Source organism: Sabethes cyaneus, chromosome 2, assembly GCF_943734655.1.
Source record: "Sabethes cyaneus chromosome 2, idSabCyanKW18_F2, whole genome shotgun sequence".
NCBI lineage: Eukaryota > Metazoa > Arthropoda > Insecta > Diptera > Culicidae > Sabethes > Sabethes cyaneus.
The window spans coordinates 59467108-59489928 of record NC_071354.1 but is presented as its reverse complement, the minus strand read 5'-3'; the positions used below and the strand labels follow the sequence as shown (position 1 = coordinate 59489928).

At 38.5% G+C, this 22821-nt stretch overlaps 4 protein-coding genes and 2 long non-coding RNA genes across 8 annotated transcripts in view; 2 read left to right on the top strand and 4 right to left on the bottom strand.

The window, feature by feature from the left end:
• Positions 1-2172, bottom strand: part of LOC128734476 (uncharacterized) — a 53877-nt gene extending 51705 nt beyond the window's left edge. The window contains exon 1 of the mRNA XM_053828699.1: positions 1911-2172. Within this exon, the coding sequence (XP_053684674.1) occupies positions 1911-1942 (32 nt within the window). The 5' untranslated portion in view covers positions 1943-2172. The remainder of the gene's footprint in view (positions 1-1910) is intronic.
• A 2550-nt stretch (positions 2173-4722) lies between these two features.
• Positions 4723-7557, bottom strand: LOC128734098 (baculoviral IAP repeat-containing protein 7-A). Its single transcript, XM_053828113.1, has 4 exons — positions 7267-7557; positions 6965-7203; positions 5412-6714; positions 4723-5351 (listed from the first exon to the last, which is right to left on the bottom strand). The coding sequence occupies exons 2-4, from the start codon at positions 7142-7144 to the stop codon at positions 5263-5265; spliced, it is 1572 nt and encodes a 523-aa protein (XP_053684088.1). The 5' UTR covers positions 7145-7203; positions 7267-7557; the 3' UTR covers positions 4723-5262.
• Positions 7558-11641: 4084 nt separating this feature from the next.
• On the top strand, positions 11642-13656 carry LOC128734283 (acetyl-CoA acetyltransferase, mitochondrial). The gene is made up of 3 exons (XM_053828383.1): positions 11642-11755; positions 11921-13131; positions 13344-13656. Exons 1-3 carry the CDS (start codon positions 11735-11737, stop codon positions 13627-13629), a joined length of 1518 nt encoding a protein of 505 aa, XP_053684358.1. The 5' UTR covers positions 11642-11734; the 3' UTR covers positions 13630-13656.
• A 145-nt stretch (positions 13657-13801) lies between these two features.
• LOC128737494 (ribosomal RNA-processing protein 8) lies at positions 13802-15111 on the bottom strand. The gene is made up of 4 exons (XM_053832136.1): positions 14944-15111; positions 14370-14851; positions 14074-14310; positions 13802-14015 (listed from the first exon to the last, which is right to left on the bottom strand). Exons 1-4 carry the CDS (start codon positions 15028-15030, stop codon positions 13802-13804), a joined length of 1020 nt encoding a protein of 339 aa, XP_053688111.1. The 5' UTR covers positions 15031-15111.
• A 2376-nt stretch (positions 15112-17487) lies between these two features.
• LOC128737640 (uncharacterized) lies at positions 17488-18564 on the top strand. 2 transcript variants are annotated; one of them, XR_008412040.1, is made up of 3 exons: positions 17488-17585; positions 17677-17990; positions 18057-18564. It is a non-coding gene; the product is annotated as an uncharacterized LOC128737640 (long non-coding RNA). The 2 variants fall into 2 exon arrangements; XR_008412039.1 differs by having other exon boundaries at positions 17677-17994.
• A 1762-nt stretch (positions 18565-20326) lies between these two features.
• LOC128737648 (uncharacterized) lies at positions 20327-21403 on the bottom strand. Of its 2 annotated transcripts, none has more exons than XR_008412041.1 (3): positions 21306-21403; positions 20897-21214; positions 20327-20834 (listed from the first exon to the last, which is right to left on the bottom strand). It is a non-coding gene; the product is annotated as an uncharacterized LOC128737648 (long non-coding RNA). The 2 variants fall into 2 exon arrangements; XR_008412042.1 differs by having other exon boundaries at positions 20901-21214.
• Between the last annotated feature and the right edge of the window lie 1418 nt (positions 21404-22821).

Here is a 22821-nt window from a genome sequence, read left to right as displayed (position 1 = left end):
CATGGCAGGCTAGAATGGGCTGGCCACGTAGCAAGGATGCCGGATGAGAGACCAGCGAAAACAATATTTAGGAGAGAACCCGACAGAGGCCGACCCGTTAAATGAGCGCTGTTGACGTGGATGCTTGTGCAGCGGGTGTTAGGTGCGACGGGAGAGCGGCAGCGCAAAACCGAGAAATGTGGAGACGATTCCTGAATTCGGCATCGATTCGACTAACGGATTGTCGCCAAAAAGGTAAAAGTAATGTAAGTAAGTAGCAGATGTACAAGTGGCTGGGAGACAAAGGGACCCCGAGAAAGATCAGAAACTCAGCTAGTTATTAATAGAAGATGCCATTGCATATTTCCGCCGGTCCTTTAATATTTGAATTGCAGTTTGATTTCGCGGATTTTTTTGACGACAGTTTGACGTGCACAGAGAATGACGCTGTTAATAACTATAGCCAACTAGGTTGATTCGGATAATTCCTGAGGTGCATGGCATATTGGCACGGTTTGAGCTCTCGATGTTCAAAAAAAAAAGTACACATAAAACTTACTCAATCGTCGAAAATGAAGTTCATGAAAGCTCAGCACCGCCAAGCATTTCGAAGTAAATTATTCTATTTAGGACAATCGAAGTTTGTCATTCCCAATTCAATGGGCACATATTAGGCTGGTTCGATAGTCGAAAATAAAGTTCATGCAAATTTCACCGCCATCACTAATTATTTCTAAATCAATCAGTCCTAATCAGGGCTGCAAAAATTTGTCTCTAAAGAGGTAAATCGACATTTTCAAATCAGAAGATTGTTATTTGTTTGTTTGTTTGATTATAAAATCCTGTTACTAGCTTTTGAGTAATTGTAAAATATTAGGCATAGTTTAATCAAAATAGTTTCATTGGAGAGTTGACCACGGAGAGGTTGGTCCATCATTAGGTGCTGCCATTATAGTGTTGCTACCGAGCCCAACGAAGTCCTACGTCAACCATGCAGTCCATGTCTTGTCACAACCTCACTATTTTTTTAAAATACCAGTATTTTTGTTCTCCCTTCAGTAACTCAACATAGGAAGAACATAAATTTTATAAAATAATTTTGGTAGCCTTATTATGGTGCTCAAGTAATAGCGAGTTTGAACATGTCAGTAACTCAACTGAGCCCGATCATTTCGCTCGACTTGACTGTGACTAAATCGAGCCAGCTTATTCGTCTCGACTTACATAATAGAGACTGACGAATGACTTTAGAACGTACTGAATGGCCAATAAACATGACATGACTAGAATACTGGTTGGAAGAATAACGCAGAAAAAGGTTGCAGTAGAGTAGGTAGTCAGAGTCACTGATAAATTATCATTGAGTCAGTGCTACAGAAAAGGGCAGAACCATCACGAAGGAGATAAAGAACAGAATACAGAAAACGACTAAGTCAGTAAATGTTAAAATGTACTGCCTACAACAATTACGAATAATTGTTTTCAGTTTTAGCTAATAAATACCTTAAACATTTACTGATTGATAACAAATTTTAATGACTGACCAGAGTCAGGGTGTAACCGTTGTTCTAAACCATCAGCACCAGGGAAACACGTACAAACCATTTTCCTTCGTAACCCGCGAATAAACTGGTTCGGTAGCACAGCAACAAAGAACGAAGCTCCTTACTCGTTATCGATCGATAGAATACTCGTTTCGAAACTGCTGTCAGCCAGTCGAAAATTCCATTCCATTTGCTGGTTCGTTGTCGCTTAAAATCGCAGACCTAGGCCGGTCCTTCAACCGATGCGTCTGTGATCATCGACATTCCGTAAAAGGCAGACAGTTTAAACATCACCATCTCCGTCGTCGCTATCTTCATCACAAAACATGGCCTTATCCTCTTGCTTCATTCATCATACAAAAGGACTTTTTTGTGCTAAATACTCACATCACTATTCGCGAAACAATGGCACTGATCATTTTCACCAACTTGGCATGGGCATGGGCAAGATTTTATTGCAATTCAAAAACAGTGACGTTCTTCACACTACCGCACTAATTGCAAAAGCGACGATTAGTTCGATTGGGCTGTGGTTGCTTTTTCTTCGCTGCTTTTTATTCCGGGATTCTGTTCAGCCCGCAACGCACTTCTAAACTTCACAAACTCGCGGATGTCTACCAACCAACGTGAAGCCGTCGTTTGTGACTCGCTCGCGTTTAAAAAACAACTCACCGAACGACCGAACAGCAGCAACCGCAGGAGAACCATCAGCGCAAACAAGCAAGCAGCTGGACTTGTTTGCTGGTGTTTGTGTGGATTCAGTCTGTGCGGTTGGTGAGAAAGCATTCTGTTTGGAGTTGCTGGAGAGAAAATACGACATGTGCAGCAAAGTTGCCGGTTTGTTAATTTTTGACTAAATTCTCACTATCTGTCAAGTATTGCACGATATTCACCTTGATATTCACATTTTGTTAAATTTGTGTGCTCGCGTTTGAGAACATTTTTCATTTTACCATTTTACAACAGATTTAAGTTTTTTTCCGTAACTTCACCGCTTTACTATCGCAGTTGTTAAACACTGTTAGATTGCCAAGCTTGCCAAGCGATCATTAGTCTTATCATAAATTTTGTTGGTAACCCTTCTCTGCAGCAAAAGTTTTTGAGAATATCTTGTACGGAAAATTGCAACTGGTCCATATATAGTTTATTTAACTCATTAAAATATGACGGGTAATACCGGTAATACAGTCACCCTCATCAATGCTGTTTCCAAGTTTTGGATAATTACGACAAAAATCCTTCTTAATCCTTAAGAAAATTTTAGATTTCTTTTGAGTTGTCATCCACAAATTGAAACAAATTGCTAAAACAACTTGGCATTCTCTGTTGTAAAATGCATGTTTTGTTTTGTTTTTAATTTTTTATGTAGATTCTTGCTTATTACACGTAAACCTTTGAAAGTAATATTATTCAATACACTCAAATCTATTTTTACTCGGTTTATTTTACAATTTTTGAATGACGTGGTTTTCTTATGAGGATTTTTGAGTTAACACGGTTAATTTTGGACTATTTTGCAATTAACGCGTTTTTTAACATTTTGTGAATGAACACGGTTTTTAGCGATTTTCAAATTCGAACGGGTTTTTCGTGGTCTATTTTTATGATTTTTTTTTATCTCGTTTTTTTATACGGTTTTGTTGTACGCGCCACGTATCCCCAAGTAAAAAAGGCTTGAAAACATTAGAAGGCATACAAAAAATGGCTTTAGATCTTTTATTACAGCCATTGCTGGTAAGATTGACATGACTGAGCAGTACATTTAATTATAAGAGTAACTGTCACGAGGCGTTATCAAGGTGATATAGAATATAGGGGCCTAAGAATAAACCCATGCTAAAACCACTTTGACATCGAACGGCCTGAATGTACTAAAATTCAAGCCTACGACCATTCCCTTGTCAAAGCAGGTTCGGTAATCTTGCGGCTACAGAGCAATACTTAGTGCAGTAATATTGTAGAATATAACTAACTTTACAACTGTCCTATACGCAATTTTTGGAAAGTCTTCTTGGTTCAGGTGGTACAGTAGAAAAAGAGCAAAATCGAATCAAACTGTGTGCGCCAAACCTGCAGTGCTAATTCTATCGCCTTTTCATCCTTTTCATCGATGGTAATTTATTGCGTAAATTCATATTCTCTATGAATGCAAGTCGATGCAGGTCCACCCCGGTGGCAACTATGACGTTTGCAAACAAAATAGGTGAAGCCAACATGGGCTGGATCACTTGTATGCAAGTGTGCATGCAAAAGAACGAATCATGCGGTATTCCTACAGCACCAGCAGTAATTTTCGTTGGGTTATCATCTATCTCATCGCAAAAATGACGTATTCTCTTAGTTGAATGTAAACTATAATTATCAATGAACTGTTATTAAAAAAATCTTCACTTCCGTATCACATAATTGGGTTTTTTAATGCACGATAAATTTCACATTTAGACACATTTATCCATGAAGAACACTCCCAGGAACATATAACAGAACTTATTTTTGCATTTAAATTGCTCACGGCTTCGTTTTTTTATAAAGCGTTGTTTTAATTTTTTATTAAAAGACACTTGCGTTTATATAATGACGTTCGTGAGTTACGTTAAGAAATAGGCACAAGACACGTAAGATGATTTCAACAGGGTCGTTATTTCATCACAGTGACAACAAAAAATGTCAAAAGCTTTCGCAAACGCGGCGGACTATAGTTGATGTTGAATAAAGGTTGTCATAAACTATCAGGAAAACAAGCAGCGAATGTCGCGAATGGTTTTTCGATGGCATGTAGTCTTAAATATTGACCTGACTTATTAAACATTAAAAAAAATTTTTTTTTGACATTTATACAATAACAGAAACCAAATTATTTATGTTTTCTTATGTTTCATGCCAATCTGCATCATATGCCATCAAAACCTATATACCGTTAAACAACCCAATTGATACACACGTCATACGTGATTAAATTTCGTTAGCTGGTCACGTCAGTCACGTCACTTCCACTGTTGTGTGAATGCTGTTTATTAAAAGCAAAACGCATGTAGCGCCGCCTCACAAAGTGGCGGTTTCAGGAAGCATGGTAGATGCCCGGGGGTTGTGCAGGTCTCGTTTCTATTTATACAATACCGTAATTGACCTCCAACATTCTAAAGCAGTACTTTCGGAAACAGTAAACCAAGTAAAACAAGCAGTTTGCAATAATTTATTGTATTTGCAATTTTTAACTAACATTAATACTATTTAGACAGTTGTACCACTAAATCTACGCTATATTATAATAGATAACTGCCCTAGGGTTCTCCTGTTTATATGTAGATCACACCACACTATCGGAAAAATGATTTTCACCTTGTATTATCTCTACGTTCTAAATAAATCCGTTCCTTCTTGAAGAAAGTATTTTCGACTTAAATTTCAACGTATCATCTGATATCACTAGACTAAAGTTTTCTTTTATTTTCGGCGGCAACGTGATGGTGCCGCGTACGTTATGGTGTATAATAGTTACGTTTGTTAATAGTTAGGATGCATGGAGAAAGCAATCTCACTGGATAAAAGCCTTTTCGAACTTATGAATAACGCAGAAAAGGTTTGATTAAAGCTGAGACAGTCATCTCTCAGCACTCATTGTATAAGTCAACCGTGTACTTTGTAAACCGTGTGAATGAGCCTTTGGCCCAACTTTGTGCAACGTGATAGTGAGTGAACTGTAAAACCCTTCAACTTCAACATAACTGTCAGCTTCAATTTACGAGAGGAAGGTTCGCACGCGCCCTTTTATTACGGCTCGACACACCGGACAGTTTGTAACCGCTGGGGCGCATTGGACGCATGATACTGAAAGAAATACAAATTATAAATCTGTTTTGGAATATTCAGTCTGTGCAACTAACTTACCGAGATGACCACAGGGACAAAATACAACGCCAACTTCATCAGCCATACAAATTTTACACTCTCGAGCATCTTTCAGTCGCTTATTCTCTTCCTCCAGTCGAAATGTTTTATCGTTTTCTGGATGTTCCGGATCATGCATGGGGTTATCGGCGGAAGCCAATAGTTCAGGTACCTTTTTGCAGTCAACTGTAGCAGCGGAGGTGACTATTCTAGAGGTAGATTGTACTGTCTGAGAGCTTGTGTCAACAGAGCGAACTTCGTCGGAACCGGCTGAATCGGAAGAAGGCGAGGGAGCCGAGAATGTGGAATTGAATGATGATAAATTTGGGGTCGCAGAAGAGGATATCGCCGTCCACAGCAGACGCGATACCTCGTTTTCAATACGACGATCCATTCTAGATGAGCTGGTTGGCTCTAGCTCTTCGTCTTGAATTTGTCCGTCAAGGACGGCTTCGATCAGAGCTTGAGAATCAGTGAATGGTTGGCCAGTGCTCTCCAAGTGTCGCTTGGTAACGGCACGAATACGACCAGCATTGAGGCCCATCGACAACGCCATCTGGACAGGCTCTGTGCCAAGAGCTTCTTCCAATGTCATCGGAATTGTTGTATGAGCTCCAATTTGCATTTGCTGCTGCTGACCACTGGTACTGTTGTTCTTAATTTGGGTTTGTACATTTTCAATAAACAATTGTCCTTTCACCAGTTGTACAAACTGACACTTGGGAAAGCATCTGGCATGTTCGAACCAGGGATCATCGTCCGGTAGCCAAAAACGCAATCCTCCATCACAGTAAAAACAATGAACCTCATCCGCTCTACCCAGATAATAGAAGCCAGCTTGAGCCAAGCGTTCCGGATTCTGTATATGTCCAGTGGTCCAACTTTCAAACGAACGAATTCTGGAATCTAGCGAGCTATACTGGGCTGCGTGGGGAGTTTTAACAGGCAATATCCCAATGCTACTATCCAAAACCGGATTGGAGCTGATGTTGCTAGAGATTACTTTCGGACAATTCGGAAAGAATTTTTGATGCTCCGTAAATGGATCGTCTCCTACTTCCCACTGGCCGATAACTCCCTCGCACCAGGCACATTTCACCTGATCAGAGTTGTACGTGTAATATAGACCGGCTTTAGCCAACGAAGCAGGGTTAATGTAGGGAACTGGCCAGGTGGAAAACGTAGCCAAACGGCATTCTTCTCTTTTGAGTTCACTAGCGTCAAAACAGCGCACATTATTGGTACGATCCGGATGTAGCAGAAAATCACAGCTAGGGTTCAAAGTTCGGTGCTTTTCTTCAATCTGAAATAAAAAAGTACCTAAGTTTGTATTTGGAAATAATAGCAACAATAAGTTTCAGATAATAATTATTTGAGAAAAAAACACATAATAGTTGTACTGTCAGTAAGGTTAGGATATTCTTAACAGTTGAATTAATGTAACTAATTATCTGCTATTGTACCACATTATGTTTAGTTTATTTTTATTTTCTAATCTCCGATGCAAAAAGCGGCGATTTTCTATAAATAAATCAAACAAGTTATCTACTTACATTTTCAGTTGAGTTTCCGATAAAAATTGTCACTCCACAGAAGTTACACTTCACCTCCATGTTGCGAGCAGTAGCGTAAAATCCTGCTTTGGCCAGTCCATCGAATGAGTGCAAGGTTGTGGTCCAATTTGCTTCCTCCCATCTGTCAAAGGTGCGAAGGCGATTGAACTCGACGTTCATTGCTTTAACAAAGCAACCTACGCTGCGTATACAAACTTTCAAATTGAAGTGGGTCTTTTCTGTTTGTTAAAAATTAAAATTTGTAAAATTTTATAGCAATAACACTAAAAACTTCCACCTACCTGCGCTGTATAATTGGAATTAAAAAGTTTCAAGTCTTTTCTCGTTATTTTTCCCCTGTTGAGCTGCTACTATTTTCACGATCGACCCCGTCCGTGTTCAGGTTCGTGAATTTTCCATACAAAGAGCAAATTGCATCGCTCAATTCACGGCATGCCTTGTCGGAGTTTAATTCACTCTCACGGAATCAAGTGCCGATTTTTGAAGCAATATTGCTTCAGCTTCTTTACAAAATCACCATTTCACTTGAATTAATTGCAATTTGTAAATAATCAATAAAATTACTTTTAAAGTTACTATGCAAACCCCCTACAAGTAAAAGCAAAAGCGAAAACTCTTCTATCTATTTTTTATTCATCTGCCAGATGTTGCTTTGACAGAAAGATTGACATTGTTGTTTTCGATATCGAATTCGAAGATTTCAAAAGAATCCTTGCAGAGATGCCATATGAATATATTTTCAATAATGTTTACCAGTTTTTACAACTGCTTGACATCGAAAAACAATTTTAAGGCCCCCATATACGTACGCATATGTTGGGTTGGAAATGAACAAAATGTTGGAGGGTCATTCCGGTCGAGCGGCGAGCCGAACATTTTCTTCTGTCAGCTAGGTTCGTGGCACTCACACACCGGCGAGCGTGTTGGACGAGCATGAATTCACCAACATTTTCGGCCAACATGTACGTACGTGTATGGGGGCCTTTAGGGTGGCATATCCAGCTTTTTACGAGCCATAATGGCGGACGTGTTCGTAATATTTGAACAGCATTTTTGACATTTCCCCAATACATCGCACGTTTTCTTTCCGCACATTCCTTTAGTTTTACCGTGAACGCGCGGAAATAAAACGTGCGATGTATTAGGGAAATGTCAAAAATGCTGTTCAAATATTACGAACACGTCCGCCATTATGGCTCGCAAAAAGCTGGATAGACTTTACAGGGATCCGCTCAAATTTTAGAGTAACACAAATCTTTCTTTAGTTTTCAGAAGGTCGCATAATGCATGCAAAAGGGTTGATTATGCGACCTTTGGAAACTAAAGCCAGAAATCTAAAAAAGATTTGAACACGCATTTTCACTCCGTCGAAAAATCTAGATAGCATTAACAAAAGGGCGAATGTAAATAAAACGGGTGAGAGTTATTTTTTGCTGGACCAGCATAGGAAAATCAACTCTCACTCGGTTTATTTACGCTTGCGACATTCGCCCTTTTGTTAATTCTATCTTCAAATATGGTGAGAATCTGAGAATACACACTTAAAAAAAGTACCGAGTTCGGTAGAATTTACCGAACTTAGAACAGCCGAATGTTCGGTAAAATTTTTTTTATGATGCCAAACATTACTAACGATCCGCAAACGTCGATTGGCACCATCGAAATTTTTACCGAACATTCGGATGTTCAGAGTTCGGTAAACTTTTACCGAACGTTTTAAGTGTGTTGTGCTTTCTGACAGCTCAAGCACCCAGGAAGAGCTGATGCCTGTTTGCCTCATTTTGAAGCACCAATACCGTGGACCCCCGTTCGTTTGACCGTTTTTAATCTGAACACTTTTTAATTCTCCCCGCTGGTTTGCACGACGTGCAAATTAAAAATGGTTCGAAAGTCATTCTCAACATGGCATCATTTGCCTTCGCAGACAATGCACATAAACACGATTTGTTTGTACTGATCTAGCGTGTTTAATCCTAGTTTAATCAGTTTCACATTTCGTTTCTCAACGATTACGATAGAAATCCGATCGGAGAATAACATATTCGCTGCTTGCAACTACACTCAAAATAATTTTCACGTCGAAGTTACGTGAAAAGTTATGTGATTATTTTCCATCTAACTTTTCCCGTACTATTTACGTGAATTTAACGTAGTTTGCATTAGTATGCGTGCATTTACATGGAAATCAGATAGATGTCATTGTATTTTCCAATAATGTTCAACTGAAAGTCACGTAACTCCCTGTAGAGAAATTTACGTGATTTTTCACGTGGAAAGAACGTGTGGTTTATTTTGCGTGTACCAAATCAAACTATTGCAGATTGCATCAAAACGCGAAATACAAGGAACTTGCAGACAAAATGCAAGTAAAATCCCAGCAGCGAGCTGTCATTGATTCATGTCAAATTTTTGCGAGCCGTCAAATTGGTGATTACTAAACAGTAGACGCAGAAGAAGAGTGAGATAATGGATACGTTTTGGGATCGTTTGATGGTTATTTCGAAATATACAACTGCAAATAATTCAACATATGGTGCAAAGTGACCTAAATTTAACAAGACATAAATTCATGTTACGAAAATTCGGTGCCACTATGTTTGTTTACCAAAAGCTGTCAGAGCTGTTGTGCTCGTATCCAGTGATGTTAAAGTTTCGAAAACTTTGGAATAAAAAATTGCATTAATGTAACAAACATGCTCGCAGCATAACATGTGATGTTTTTAGATTCTATCACACAATTTTTGTTAAAAATATTCTGAAAATAGAAAATAGCATGGAAACAATTTGATTGATATTGTTTGAAGAAGAAAAACGACTGATAATATTCTCTATTATGAAGCACTGCAATCACAGAGAACAGAGTACCAGGTAATTGACAAAAAGTGTGCAAAAGGTTTTTATGTAATCTACGAGTAATCCTTCAATAGAGCACCCCTCGAGCAGTAAGTGGCAAACTAAATCTTGATGTCGCTGCCATCGCTGCTATGTAACTCCAGCACAAAGAAATATTGATAAAGGTACATGGATGTTTTTTGATGCGTTTGGCAAACTATTTCTGGAGGGCGCTACCGACAGATTTTACACACAAAAAATCGATTACTTCCTTCGAGCCTGTTAATCTGTTCTCTGTGCTGCAATGGCAATTTAGATCGCAGCACTGATTGCAGATCTTTGGCTGTTTCCTTGCAGTTGCTGTGCATTTAGTTGTTTCACTGCAACCTGCAATACTAAATCAAACGACCAAAACAATAACAAAGAGCAGGGCGGCCAGTTCATACAAGTTTCAGCATATTTAGGATTGCTAGTTGTTCAAATTAAAAACGAACCCCGTTAGTTTGCATGAGGAATCGTTCAAACGAACGGGGGTCCACTGTACACACTTAACGAAGAAAAAAAACGCTGTGGTTGGTCAATTCACCGTGCGCTGATAATTTTCGCGCGGGAGTCTAAAGGCCCGCGCAGAATTGGTACTTTATGGTTGCGTTTTCGTAAATTTGACTGTTCTCCCAAACAATTTGACAGATTATCTTTCAGACCTACGCAACCGCTATCATAAAGTACCAATTTTGGGTCGGGCCTTGAAAAGGGGAAATTTCCACAGTAACTTTCATGTTATCCCAAGTAACATTTTTGTTGTATAATAGTTATTATACTATTGTACAGCAGATTCCCGTGGGACAACTGCTTGATAGCCTATTATACAACAAAAATGTTGCTTGGGATGTTCTCAACATTTTTTTGCAACATGCGGAATGCAACATGGGACATGCGAAATGTTGCTAGTTGTTACACAATGCTGCTTATGTTGCCACCTGAACACTTGTTATATGTTGCTTGGAAACATCGGGCAACAGTTTGGAAAAAGTTGCATGCCATATGTTGCCAAACTAAACGCACCTTGATGTTAATAACTTTCATAATGGGGATATTTCATATTTGAATTTTAACAGAAAATACATGGAAAAGCTGTCGAAATTCCCCCCCTTATTTAAATCTGTATGCATTGTATCTCTGGGCCTTAAGAACGTGGAATCCTCCCTACAATAAAAATGCAGATAATATGAGAATTTATGGTTATTAAGTTATTGTACACTGAGGAAAATTTCCGTATACTCTTTATATGATAATTTTACAATTTGATCTGATGACAAATAACATATTTTATGTGTGTGGCCTGGCACATAAAAATCATTTGTTTCGCCATGAATAACATTTATGCCCCCATTAAAAGTATGTACAAGAGCACATAATTTTCAACTATAAGATATGAAACATAATTTTTATGGCAGTTCACACATAAATATAATTTCTAAGTCATATACTTTTAAGGGCGGCCTCATAATAAATGAGAAATTTCTTTTGAATATTTATATTTGAACAAATAAAAATAATGTTTTGAGTAACATAAAAAGTATGTGTTCAGGTTCAATAACTGTTAGGTTTAAAATTTTAGAAGTGTACGTTTGGAGCAAATTTTTGTTCTTTACTCTTAAGATTTTCCTAAAAATTTGTCAGATTTTTTTCCAACCGGCAATAATTTCAATTAAATTTCGAGCAGTTTATTTTTTAGGTTTTCGGGTAGTTGCAAACATATATTTTTTAGATAAATCCGGCATCTCTGCTCTCATCTAACCGATTATTTTTCTATCTGCTGATATCTGCGGGTCTTCGAAGTGGTCTGTAGTGTAGATTAATTCAAGTGAATTAAACAATTTACACCGTTTTTGGCTTTGATTAGGTCAATTGAATATGCTGCATAAAGTGAATAAAGTAAGTTTGTGATAATCTACGTTTCAACATAAAAATGAATAATGATAGGTTCATAACTGTTGCTAACTGCGAACCAGTTTTCTTATTGTATACGTACCTATTTTAGTATTGATAAACGTTTATGTAATAGACTAACTGAATAATGTGCTTCTATTTCGGTTCAAGGCCATCGTGCACGCAGTTTGCCGGCGATATTCGACTGCGAAACGGAACGATGTGGTTATAGTTGCCGCGACTAGAACTCCAATCGGAAGCTTCCAAAGTTCGCTGTCTGCGCTGTCCGCATCTCAGTTGGGAGCCGTTGCCGTGCAAGGTGTCGTCAAACAGGCCGGAATAGCGGGTGAAGACGTCCAAGAGGTCTATATTGGCAATGTGAACGCAGCTGGATTGGGTCAGGCTCCAGCCCGACAGGCGGTCATTTTTGCTGGTCTGCCGAAAAGCACTATCTGTACCACGGTGAACAAGGTTTGCTCGTCAGGAATGAAGAGCGTTATGCTGGGAGCGCAGACTTTGATGCTTGGTCAGCAGGATGTAGTTCTGGCTGGTGGAATGGAATCGATGTCCAATGTACCGTACTACTTGAAACGAGGAGCAACACCATACGGTGGAATGCAGTTGATAGATGGAATCGTTTTTGATGGATTAACCGACGTGTACAATAAATTCCACATGGGTAATTGTGCTGAGAACACCGCTAAGAAGATGGGAATCACCAGACAAGATCAGGATGAGTTTGCATTGAGCAGCTATAAGCGCAGTGCGGCAGCATGGGCAAGCAAAGTATTCGACGCAGAGATTAGCCCCGTGACAATTCCTGGAAAGCGTGGTAAACCAGACGTCGTTGTCAAAGAGGATGAAGAATACAAACGTGTCAATTTCGATAAATTTGGCCAACTGGCCACCGTGTTCCAGCGAGAAAATGGAACGGTCACCGCTGGAAATGCTTCAACTTTGAACGATGGCGCTTCGGCAGTTATTATGATGACAGCTGAAGCTGCTGAAAAGTTCAAATGCAAACCTCTTGCCCGTGTCGTTGGTTTCGCTGATGCAGAAACGGATCCAATTGACTTCCCCATCGCTCCTGCATTGGCTATTCCAAAATTGCTTCAGCAAACTGGGGTCCGAAAGGAGGATGTTGCCATGTGGGAAATTAACGAAGCCTTTTCGGTGGTGGTGATCGCTAATCAGCGCAAGCTTGATATCGATCCGGCGAAGGTTAATATTCACGGTGGAGCTGTTTCGTTGGGTCATCCGATTGGAATGTCCGGTGCTCGGCTTGTCACTCATCTCGCACATTCTCTAAAAGTTGGCGAAATTGGATGTGCCTCTATCTGCAACGGTGGCGGAGGAGCTTCTTCGATTTTGATTGAAAAGCTGTAAGATCATTTTATCAAGCAAACATAAACACTAAGTGCTTCTAATGATCCTCTATAAGAGGATTTCAAACAAATCAGGGTATCTGTAGGGAAAAAGTGCATTTATTAGAACCATTTAAACATATTTTGAGATTGTGCATAATGAATAAACCAGTCTATTTTTCATAAATACCTAAGCAGTGTTTTCTTTCTCCGTTTTTTCTGCTTTGTAGACCAAACACAAACTCAATCGACTCAGAGGCGTTGAAACCACTTTTAACTCTGTATACACATGACCACTGCTCACTCTGCGATGACCTAGTACTTGAACTGGAGATGAAATTCAAAGGACGCTACTTATTGGAAAAGGTAGACATTACTCAAAAGGAGAATCTGAAGTTCCTTCGGCTCTATCGCAACGATATACCGGTACTTTTTCTTAATGGCCAGTTTTTGTGCATGCATCGATTGAATATCGACTTATTAGAGCGAAGACTTAAAGCATTAGAATGTGAATAAATGTTTCCTAGTTTAAAAATCGTCTGAATGTACTCAGGCGAGTACTGAATGTTGTCATGACAGGAAATGGACTATGGACTATGGATAATTCTATATAATTTATAGTTATGCAGGTCTTTCTTTCGCCGAACAAAAGTTATTGTCAACAATTATTTTATATTAACAAACAAATTTACCTCTTCTTGTAAAGGCATGGTTTAAGACTAAAGTGCTTACCTTTCAATGACTGTTTGTCTACCGTACGAACTTTTTTGAAGTTGAAAAAATAAAACAGCTTGTGCTTAAGATCTTTGGAATCTAGCAAAAAGCCACACTTGTGTACGCAATCGATAAATTCCTTTACGTTGTCAAAACGGGATGAAACTTCGGCAATTTTTAGTAGGGCACTGAAAAAAGATGCACTGTTAGTAGTTCACGTGAAAATTTCATAATCTCAACACGTACCCGACTTTCATAATTCTGTTTGCTTCTAATAAAAAATCCCTCAGATTGGTCCCCATCAAAGACAAGCAAAACACTACAACGTTTGTTGAATTGGTTTCTAAAGGAGTTTGGGCCATATCGCACGCTATTACACCCTTGTTTGCAGCAACTAAATCGAGAGAATAGACTTTGTGTGGTACTTCTTCGGCCAAACGAGCTTCACCGCAACCGAAATCCGCAATGACGAAGTTTTTCGGTCTAAAAATAAAAGAACTTAGTAAATTCCACAATCCACAGAAACAGCAAACAAAACTTACAGCTTCTGAATGCTTTTGATGATTCGATCCAGCGGATTCACACACCATTGGGCAATCTGGTGCCGGTAGCCGTCGTGGTAAGCCCGAAAAGCTTCAGGATCTTCCAGAAACATTTTCCTAGAAACCTCACCGGTTGATTTGTACAACTGCTCGTTTAGGAATCTGAACCGAGATCCCTTTAGACTTTCGACAAGTTTTTCCCGAAGACTAACCTCTTTGCTGGAAGCTGTACCTTTACCATTCAGTTGTTTATCGGATGGTTTCGGTTGCCCGACGTTTGCAACTTCTTTTTGTTTCTTTTGCTTCGCGTGTCCAGCTTCATCATGAAGCGATTTTGTCGGTTGAGTAGCTTTCCTTTTACGGTTTGATGGTTGAATTTTATTCGGCGTTTCTTGGACATCTTCAGAAGGTGCTCGTACAAATCTTCCTGGTGTTGAATTTTGCAACTTATTTGCTCGTTTACTTACACTGGCTTTAGAAACCTGCAATAGTTGTTGTTGAAAATATTTTGTTTATTATTTTTTAGCTTTTCTTTGACAAATTTGAAATTTGAAATATTTTGTTTATTTTTTACCTTTTCTTTGACAAATTTGAAATTAAATTCATTAACAGAGGATCTATCGTCATCTTCCCAGGGATGCTCAATGAATATTTTTTCCATATTCAGATTTTCTACAACACAGAATAAAAACAATAGCCAACCAACAGCTGATCGTACTGGTCGTCAGAGTGCTTTTCCTTTCGGTTCTTTCTGATGAAGTGATAAACTCTCACTGTGAAACGAAAGTAAACAAACACCACGTGCGTGCGTGTGTAAAACCAATGAGTTCTGCGCAGGTGATGAAAATTTCATAATAACGAATAATGTATTAGAGCGACGTTACCGGTTGCTGCATAATGGCTAAGGCTGGCAGCGTTCAAATGGTAAAACCACAGACAAACAGACGAGACACTCGCGTTAATTCCATCGTCCGTTCAAAAACATCTTATTTTTTAAAAAAGCATGTTTCGCAACATGTCCACATCGCGGCGCTTGAGTGTTGCTTCGAGTTTCCAGTATAAAACCATACAAATGTAAAAAGCCTATCCAGCTTTTTACGCGCTATAATGGCGGACGCTATAAATTGTGTTCGTAATATGCGAACAATCTTTTTGACAACTCTGCATAGGGATCATTCAATAATGACGTCCATTGCTTATGGGGGGGAGGGGGATGTCAATTTTGTGACAGGTTGTGACAAAGGGGGGGAGGGGGTTTAGGCAAATGTGACATCCGTCGAAAAAAATTGCATTTTCATCAAAAGGCAGTAAAAATATGTTTCTTAGTCATTCATCACTCATAGATTTATTTAGTTGAATCAATATATATAGAATGCCAGTGTCGCTGCAGTGCTCGTGGTAAACATCACACATTTGAAAATTACGTATTTACACTGTATGCGCATATGTGTGAGTGATCGATTCGAAAGTCGAAACTGGAATCTGATTGTCAAACTAAAAAGGCAACCCAATAAAAAAATCCTTCTGCTTTACCGTAAATCACGTAAGATAAATCACCCGATTTGGTCGTTTTGGGATATTTCGTCGGCAGGAAAATTTTCTCTTGGGCAATTTGGCAATGTAGTTCCCGTATCCAAGACACAAACCAGCAACATGTTTGCCACCAAAATATCCATGAAACACCAGCGACACTGGCATTCTATATATATTGATTATATACTATTTATTTCGATTTTCTAACTCCGGAGTGATTCGCGATAAGGGCGCAACTAACAAAGTGAGAACAATGAGAAATATCACTATGATAATTTGCCAGTACATTTTCAAATCTTATTTTAAATAAAAGTTACAAAAATCAAGTTTAAAGACATAAATTGGTGTAGAATAAATCAATCTAATAATTTTACAACAATACTGCATAAAATTTGTGCATTCAAGCCCAAAATCTAAGTTTTATAGTTGAACCCCTTGGAATGAGCCTCAAAGCATTTTGACAATGAGATTCGCCCAGCCCTGTTTCGCCTTGTTTTGATTTTTTTATTTAGTTTCGCCTGTTTACAATGCGCCTGTGTTTTGAAAACAACGCAGTTTCGCTCTTTACTATCGCCTGTTTACAAACCGATTTGCAAATAAGCCTGTCACTTCATAACAATGCGAGGGGCTAAACTGCAAACGGTCTTTTGTTTTGATTAAACACTTCTATCGCCCATTACTAAAAACTTGTTTTAAATAATTCTAACGATTAAAACAGAAGAAAGGATTCTTGCCAAGGATATTATCAGTCTTTTTAAGGCTGATGGTGTGATAAAACGATTTGTTTACAATTTGTAGTTGAGCCCCAATCGCGAATCACTCCGGAACTTATTGTTCCAGCTTACGGCGCTTGAAAGTCAGGCACAATTTGTCAATGTTAACTAGATGGACCACGCGTTACATTGAAGGATATGTGTAAATCAATTTCAGTTCATTTGCAATTAAAGTTTCTATCTTTTTACTAAATATTGGATAGAAAAGTACAATGCACTCTAAATATTATCGTCACGATGTAGTGAAACCTGCTTCGCCGACGCAGATTGAAGCTTGTTTTGAAGCGGAGCCGTGCTACTTCAATTGAAACCAAAGCTTCATTTCTTCATTGATTTGTAACAATTTGCAATTGAATGTTGTTAGAGCCTTTGTTCGAAGTTATTATTTGTTGTTAATTGTTATTTTCTATATATTTTTTTAATCATACACTTACTCTTAAAAGGTTAAGCTATTTTTATAAACCACTTTTTACTCTCAAAACGGTTTTCATTTTTGTTTTGAGTTTGTGTGACGTCCAAAGAGGGGGGGGGGGAGGTTGAGTTTTGTGACACAATCGGACAGAGGGGGGAGGGGAGGGGGTCTAAAAAAGCAGAAATTTGGTGGACGTCATATTTGAATATTCCCATACATCAAATCTGGCACTCTTCTCTTGCAACACTACCGTGCTCTTCCTTTCGTTTACGCCAAAGAAGAAAGCAAAAATGTGCGAAATGTAAATAAAACTATAGGCGAATTTAAATCAAACTATAACACCATATGCGCTACCTGGTGGTAAATTTAGTAACTCAAAAAAAAGTATAAACATTGAAGATACCACATAGCCATTGGTGCAAATTAATTTTACGGGCTCGATAAATCCAAAAAATAAAACTATTCTTGCTGAAAATTACTGCAATACGAAAATGGCAGGTAATAAAACTCATCCACCATTAGTTTTCATGTTTTTAACATTGTTTGCTCTATGCGGAATAGATTAATTGAAGTTTTTGTTTTTTTGCAGGAACGAAAGAGCCGGAATTAAAAGCGCTGTTTATTGCGCTTGTCGAAATTGTGGGTAACATTTAAAGAAGCCTTTATGTGAGGGACTTCGAGTGCTCTCATCTGGATACATTATGTGCCTGGGATACACAAAGCAGCTAGAAACAATACAGAAAAAATTAGCTTACGGCGTTTTGCAAAGCTCACATACGTGCGAAATTTCGCACGAATTAATTCTTAAAATAGGATCTAACTATCGACAATGAGTTTTGAACTGCTCCTGTAAAGCAGAAACAGCCGGAAGTAAACACATTGTTGCTTGTATACTTCATCTCAGTCAGTTAGTAAACATATTTTCATGCACAGTAAATATTAAAACGAAGTCATCCTTTTTTATTTTAGCTTCGGATTTGCGGAGTACATAACATCTACCGACTCCCGGCAAGCATGATGAGTGAGTAGAACAGAAAAAACAAATTTTAGAGGTGCCAAACCGTTTACTCAACTTTGTTGTGGGCGAAGCCTCGGTATTTCGCTCTCTGTAATCACTTTCACTTGATGTGGACTTGCTCAATTGGAAAGCGCGCCTACCATATGTAGGTGAAAAGCGGGTATAAACATCTGTTTGTTCTTATGAATATATAAGGCGTCGTGCAGGGAACGAATCCTGCGTGGGACATTTGGTTGCTTTTAGCACTGGAAGCCACTTCCGGTAGATTGCAGTATTTGGCGAAAGAAATTTATGAAGCATGCTATTTCCTGCAGGACAATCCACAAAAGAGCATATGCCGTCACTTCGTGGAATATGAGATGGTTTGCCATAATTGTGATTCGAAACCGGGATTGATGTATTAGATAAATAAATCCTTAGTCTGTCCAACTAAATCCAACACTTGGAACAGTAAGTATTGCGACGTTTCTGTATAGTTTTTGTACATAATATAGTTTAGTTATTTAGAATAATCTCTCCCATTTTGCATATTTACTATTTATTAAGTCAGTAACCAGAAGCCGACATACTCTTATTTTGCGTAAACTATTATCATTGAAATCTTCCAATCGAAGAATTATTATCCACTGAAGTCGAATCTTACGATGAGTAACCGGAAGAAGACGCTTTAAGAATTTTTGCTTACGGGTTCGACAACCAGCAATTGAACATCCTTCTTTATCAAGGGCGGTACTATCTATTGGTGGACACTGCGTTGGAATGATTGACGGTAATGCTTGGATTTTGTGATGTGATGTTACTGAAAATATAATGGAAACAACATACTTTTAAAAATATTTTCTAGCAGTATAATGCTATGGCTAGGTTACACTTCATTCTTTGCTTACCGTTTATACAATCTTTTACAATGAAATGTTCTGCACAAATTCTCTGCTTTGAAGTTCCTCCCAGTTTCAAAAGGTTATACCATACACTTTGCTACCTTTCCATGGAACGGGAAATAGTTATTTTGTTTACGGCACATCTTGGTAATGCATAGGAGTGCGGTATATTTTAGTCTTCCGGGATGCCGTATGTAAACAAACGTTCTGCAGTAAATGATACAGCAATAGACTGTACCATATTCACCGACGATCGCGGCACCATAGATCACTTGAAACCAAATATTTTTTATTCCCGTTTACGCTAATTTATCACACTCAATGACATCCAATTTTCCAATAAAATAACAATTAATTTCAGTCAGCCAAAATTTACGAACGATTTGACAGATTTTTTCTGTTTGTATACTTTTTTGACACCAGAGACATCTTCTGGAAAATATTCTTTAAATTAGCCTATAGGCTAATTTAAAGAATATTTTCCAGAAGATGTCTCTGGTGTCAAAAAAGTATACAAACAGAAAAAATCTGTCAAATCGTTCGTAAATTTTGGCTGACTGAAATTAATTGTTATTTTATTGGAAAATTGGATGTCATTGAGTGTGATAAATTAGCGTAAACGGGAATAAAAAATATTTGGTTTCAAGTGATCTATGGTGCCGCGATCGTCGGTGAATATGGTACAGTCTATTGCTGTATCATTTACTGCAGAACGTTTGTTTACATACGGCATCCCGGAAGACTAAAATATACCGCACTCCTATGCATTACCAAGATGTGCCGTAAACAAAATAACTATTTCCCGTTCCATGGAAAGGTAGCAAAGTGTATGGTATAACCTTTTGAAACTGGGAGGAACTTCAAAGCAGAGAATTTGTGCAGAACATTTCATTGTAAAAGATTGTATAAACGGTAAGCAAAGAATGAAGTGTAACCTAGCCATAGCATTATACTGCTAGAAAATATTTTTAAAAGTATGTTGTTTCCATTATATTTTCAGTAACATCACATCACAAAATCCAAGCATTACCGTCAATCATTCCAACGCAGTGTCCACCAATAGATAGTACCGCCCTTGATAAAGAAGGATGTTCAATTGCTGGTTGTCGAACCCGTAAGCAAAAATTCTTAAAGCGTCTTCTTCCGGTTACTCATCGTAAGATTCGACTTCAGTGGATAATAATTCTTCGATTGGAAGATTTCAATGATAATAGTTTACGCAAAATAAGAGTATGTCGGCTTCTGGTTACTGACTTAATAAATAGTAAATATGCAAAATGGGAGAGATTATTCTAAATAACTAAACTATATTATGTACAAAAACTATACAGAAACGTCGCAATACTTACTGTTCCAAGTGTTGGATTTAGTTGGACAGACTAAGGATTTATTTATCTAATACATCAATCCCGGTTTCGAATCACAATTATGGCAAACCATCTCATATTCCACGAAGTGACGGCATATGCTCTTTTGTGGATTGTCCTGCAGGAAATAGCATGCTTCATAAATTTCTTTCGCCAAATACTGCAATCTACCGGAAGTGGCTTCCAGTGCTAAAAGCAACCAAATGTCCCACGCAGGATTCGTTCCCTGCACGACGCCTTATATATTCATAAGAACAAACAGATGTTTATACCCGCTTTTCACCTACATATGGTAGGCGCGCTTTCCAATTGAGCAAGTCCACATCAAGTGAAAGTGATTACAGAGAGCGAAATACCGAGGCTTCGCCCACAACAAAGTTGAGTAAACGGTTTGGCACCTCTAAAATTTGTTTTTTCTGTTCTACTCACTCATCATGCTTGCCGGGAGTCGGTAGATGTTATGTACTCCGCAAATCCGAAGCTAAAATAAAAAAGGATGACTTCGTTTTAATATTTACTGTGCATGAAAATATGTTTACTAACTGACTGAGATGAAGTATACAAGCAACAATGTGTTTACTTCCGGCTGTTTCTGCTTTACAGGAGCAGTTCAAAACTCATTGTCGATAGTTAGATCCTATTTTAAGAATTAATTCGTGCGAAATTTCGCACGTATGTGAGCTTTGCAAAACGCCGTAAGCTAATTTTTTCTGTATTGTTTCTAGCTGCTTTGTGTATCCCAGGCACATAATGTATCCAGATGAGAGCACTCGAAGTCCCTCACATAAAGGCTTCTTTAAATGTTACCCACAATTTCGACAAGCGCAATAAACAGCGCTTTTAATTCCGGCTCTTTCGTTCCTGCAAAAAAACAAAAACTTCAATTAATCTATTCCGCATAGAGCAAACAATGTTAAAAACATGAAAACTAATGGTGGATGAGTTTTATTACCTGCCATTTTCGTATTGCAGTAATTTTCAGCAAGAATAGTTTTATTTTTTGGATTTATCGAGCCCGTAAAATTAATTTGCACCAATGGCTATGTGGTATCTTCAATGTTTATACTTTTTTTTGAGTTACTAAATTTACCACCAGGTAGCGCATATGGTGTTATAGTTTGATTTAAATTCGCCTATTGCTCTGATTGCTCTCCTTCTTTTGCGTAAACTATAAAGAAAGAGCAACACTGCCGCAGGAGAAGAGTGCCCAGTTTTGATGGATGTAGAGTTGTCAAAAAGACTGTTCGCATATTACGAAAACAATTTAAAGCGTCCTCCATTATAGCGCGTAAAAAGCTGAATACAATTAAAACCCTGCAAATGTAAAAAACCTACAGTCTAAAACCCTGCAAATGCAAGCTACTCCGCAACATGCATAACAGAGGGCACTAGTGTGCAAGCAACATGTGTAGGACGATGGTTTTTGAAGAATTTTCTTCTATGTACGATGTACAGTGGACCTCCGTTCGTTTGAACGATTCCTCATGCAAACTAACGGGGTTACTTTTTAATTTGAACAACTGGTAACCCGAAATATGTTGAAACCTGTGTAAACTGGCCGCCCTGCTCTCTGTTATTGTTTTGGTGGTTTGTTTTAGTTGGCAGTTGCAAGTGCGAATATTGCATTTTCCTATCGGATTTCTATCTTAATCGTTAGGAAAACGAAATGTGAAACCGATTAAACACGCTAGGTCAGTACAAACAAATCGTGTTTATGTGCATTGTCTGCATAAACAAATGATGTCATGTTGAGAATGACATTTGAACCATTTTTAATTTGCACGTCGTGCAAACCAACGGGGTTCAAATTTAAAAGTGTTCAGATTAAAAATGGTCAAACGAACGGGGATCCACGGTACTATGTACATTATGAAGTATTCCACCACGCACACATATAAGGATTTTTTGACATTAGCTGAGGCCCTCGCTGAGGCTGTTTGCAGTAGGAATAATATCAAAAACATCAAATATCAAACTCCCGGATCCTCTCCTCCACTCTTCGCTCCCCTCTCACTCCTACATAACCGATCCTCAGCTAATGTCATTCTGGTTAGTGACGAAACCGCAAATTACTTCATGGCTCTTGAAAAGCTGGATACGTATCTAGCTTTTTACGAGTCATAATGGCGGACGTAATCGTAATATTTGAACAGCATTTTTGACATTTCCCTAATACATTGCACGGTTTCTTTCCGCGCGTTCACGTTAAAACCACAGACATAACACTCGTTTTTCATTCTTCGTACCGATTAAACCGTCATTTCAAATACAGGCTTAGTTGGGAATGTCTCCGTTTTGGTCAAAGTGGCGCTTTTTGACGAAAGAAGTCACCCCATCGACATCTCTATAACGAGCTGCAGTGAACGTCAGCGACAGGATGTCCTGGGCTCAAAATTTGACAGCGGGCCCATATCAGACTGCTGGCAGTTGAGTGAAACGTCCTGCTGACAACCATTTTCACAGTTACA